At 55.7% G+C, this 2,274-nt stretch overlaps 1 protein-coding gene across 1 annotated transcript; it reads left to right on the forward strand.

Annotated features, from left to right (window-relative positions):
- Positions 1–1,094: 1,094 nt before the first annotated feature.
- On the forward strand, positions 1,095–1,615 carry ACA1_082120 (reverse transcriptase; the record flags this gene model as incomplete). The annotated part of the gene is given in 2 exon segments (XM_004336204.1): positions 1,095–1,425; positions 1,443–1,615. The coding sequence occupies 2 exon segments, from the start codon at positions 1,095–1,097 to the stop codon at positions 1,613–1,615; spliced, it is 504 nt and encodes a 167-aa protein (XP_004336252.1).
- Between the last annotated feature and the right edge of the window lie 659 nt (positions 1,616–2,274).

The following is a 2,274-nucleotide window of genomic DNA, read 5'->3' on the forward strand; positions in this document are numbered from 1 at the left end:
GTGGGGGAGCGGAGGGTTAGATACGTTTTTCTTCTCTCACACGTTTGTACAAGTGTCTGAGGGGCATGACCACAGTACATCCAAGGCGAGACTACAATGCAGAGTGACAACAAGACTCAGGGCAACAAGGCCCCTACCTTGCAGATGGCAGCACAGGGCAGCATGCATGCACAGGCCAAGGGCACTGAGGCCCAGCTGCTATGGATGGACCTGGAGATCCTGGGGATGCTGCTGAAGATTAAGCTGCAGGCATTGGCCAGGGAGGGGGATACATGTGGCATGACTGCACAGATTATGGATTGTGTCAGGGTGTGGTGCAAGGAGCAGGAGGACATTGGCAGGTGAGGCCCCCTGCACTGAGTGGCCAGAGGGTGGCAGTGCTGGGAGCTGCAGGGCCTGCCAGGTGAGCAGATAAGTGGAAGAGGCTGGCACTGGGCAGTGAGGACAAGGAGGAGCCTGAAGGTGAGGAGGAAGTGGAAGACAAGGATGAAGGGGATGAGGGGTGCAGTGTGGAGGATTGGTGGCAGAGTGATGGAGAGGGGGGTGGTCAGACCCTGCAAGGAAGGCCTCAGCACTGGCCAGTGCAGGAGGTCTTCTTGACTAGCCAGGCCAGACAGAGTGAGCTGCTGTGTAAGGTGGTTGAGGGCAATCAGGTTGTGGACTGGTCAATTCTAGCCAAGGTTGGGTGCCTGACAACCTCATACAATCAGCTGAAGAGGGAGACAGAGGCTGAGCAGACATGGCTGCAGGTGAAGATGGAGACCCCATGGAACCAGCACAAGTACAACTTCATCATGCAGGTGGGGCATATCCTCACTGGCACTGACATGGACAACTTGGTGGAACTCTGCAAGGTGGTGGGTGAAGCCATCCAGGAGCTCAAGTGTCAGGGCGCACAGGTTATCACAGGCAATTGAGATGGGTGGACAGTGGCCATGAAGCTTCAACAGACAGCTGGATCATTCCTGGATGAATTTGTGGAGGAGATTGTGGGCAGCCAGGAGGGCTGTGTTGGAGGAAAGCTGCAAGTTGGTGGCTAAGAATTTTCAGAGCAAGGAGGGCGCACCACAGTGGGGCAGAGGGAAGGTGGGAGCATGGAGCATGGCCTGGTGCTGAAGAAAGGGCCAAAAAAGTGGCAGCTGGTGATCAACATGCAGGCCATCAACAAGGTGCTGGTGGAGTGGTGGTGCAAGTTCAAAGGGCTGGCATCACTGTCCCACATCACTGGCAAGAACTGGTGGATGGTGACATTTGACCTGGCACAAGGGTATCACCACATGGAGATCAAGAAGGAGGTGAGGGCACTGCTGGGCTTCCAGGTGGGCTGGTGGTGGTTTCACTATTGTGTGATGCTGTTTGGCCTCTGGTGGTCTCTGTGGGCCTTCATCAAGATTGTGCACTGCATGCTGCAGGAGTGGTGTGAGAGTGGGGTGTCATGACAGTGTACCTGGACAACTTCATGGTGCTGGCGCCAATGCAGGAGGAGATGCTGCAGGTCTGGGTGGAGGTTATCAAGCCACTACTCAGATGCCTGGGCTGGTGGCACAAGCCATTGAAAGGGTGCTGGGAGCCAACCCAGGTGGTGGAGGTGCTCATCCTCATCATTGACCTGTGAGATGGCCAGTTTCAGGTGCTGGAGAGCAAGATGCAGTGAGTGGAGGAGCTGTGTGAGCTGAATGACCAACCATTGCAGACTTGGTGGGAGCTGGTGCAGGTCGCAGGCGCAGTCAACGCCCTGTGGAGGGCAGTGCTGGTCATGGCCATATTCTTGCAGGAGTTGTACTGGCTGATCAGCAAGGACTGACAGGGGTGGTGCTGGTGCATACACCTGTCAGAGGAGGCAAGGGCAGACTTGCAGTGGCTGAGAGTGAACATGTGGTGGCAGCAGGGCAGCCTGATCTGGCGACCATCAGTGGTGCTGATGGTTCAATCCAATGTGTCCAGTTATGGCTGGGGCAGTGGAGTGCTGCCAGGAGGCGAGAGGGACATTCAGCAACAAGGAGAAGCAGTGCAGGATCCACCAGAAGGAGATGTGGGCAGTGCTCAGCACAGTGTTGGCGCAGCAGCAGTGGTTTGCAGGTCAACAAGTGGAGTTCCAGTCAGACAACATGATGGTGGTGCAATATCTACACAAGGGTGGGGGAAGTGGATGACAGCCATAGTCAAGCAGGTGTGGCAGCTGCTGGACACAGTGGGTGTGAAGATCTATACAGCAGCATGGATTCACAGCACAACAGAGAACAGCTGGGCAGATTTTCTCTCACACTGGAGAGA

Source organism: Acanthamoeba castellanii (genome assembly GCF_000313135.1).
Source record: "Acanthamoeba castellanii str. Neff unplaced genomic scaffold scf7180000084623, whole genome shotgun sequence".
NCBI classification, from domain to species: Eukaryota; Discosea; order Longamoebia; family Acanthamoebidae; genus Acanthamoeba; species Acanthamoeba castellanii.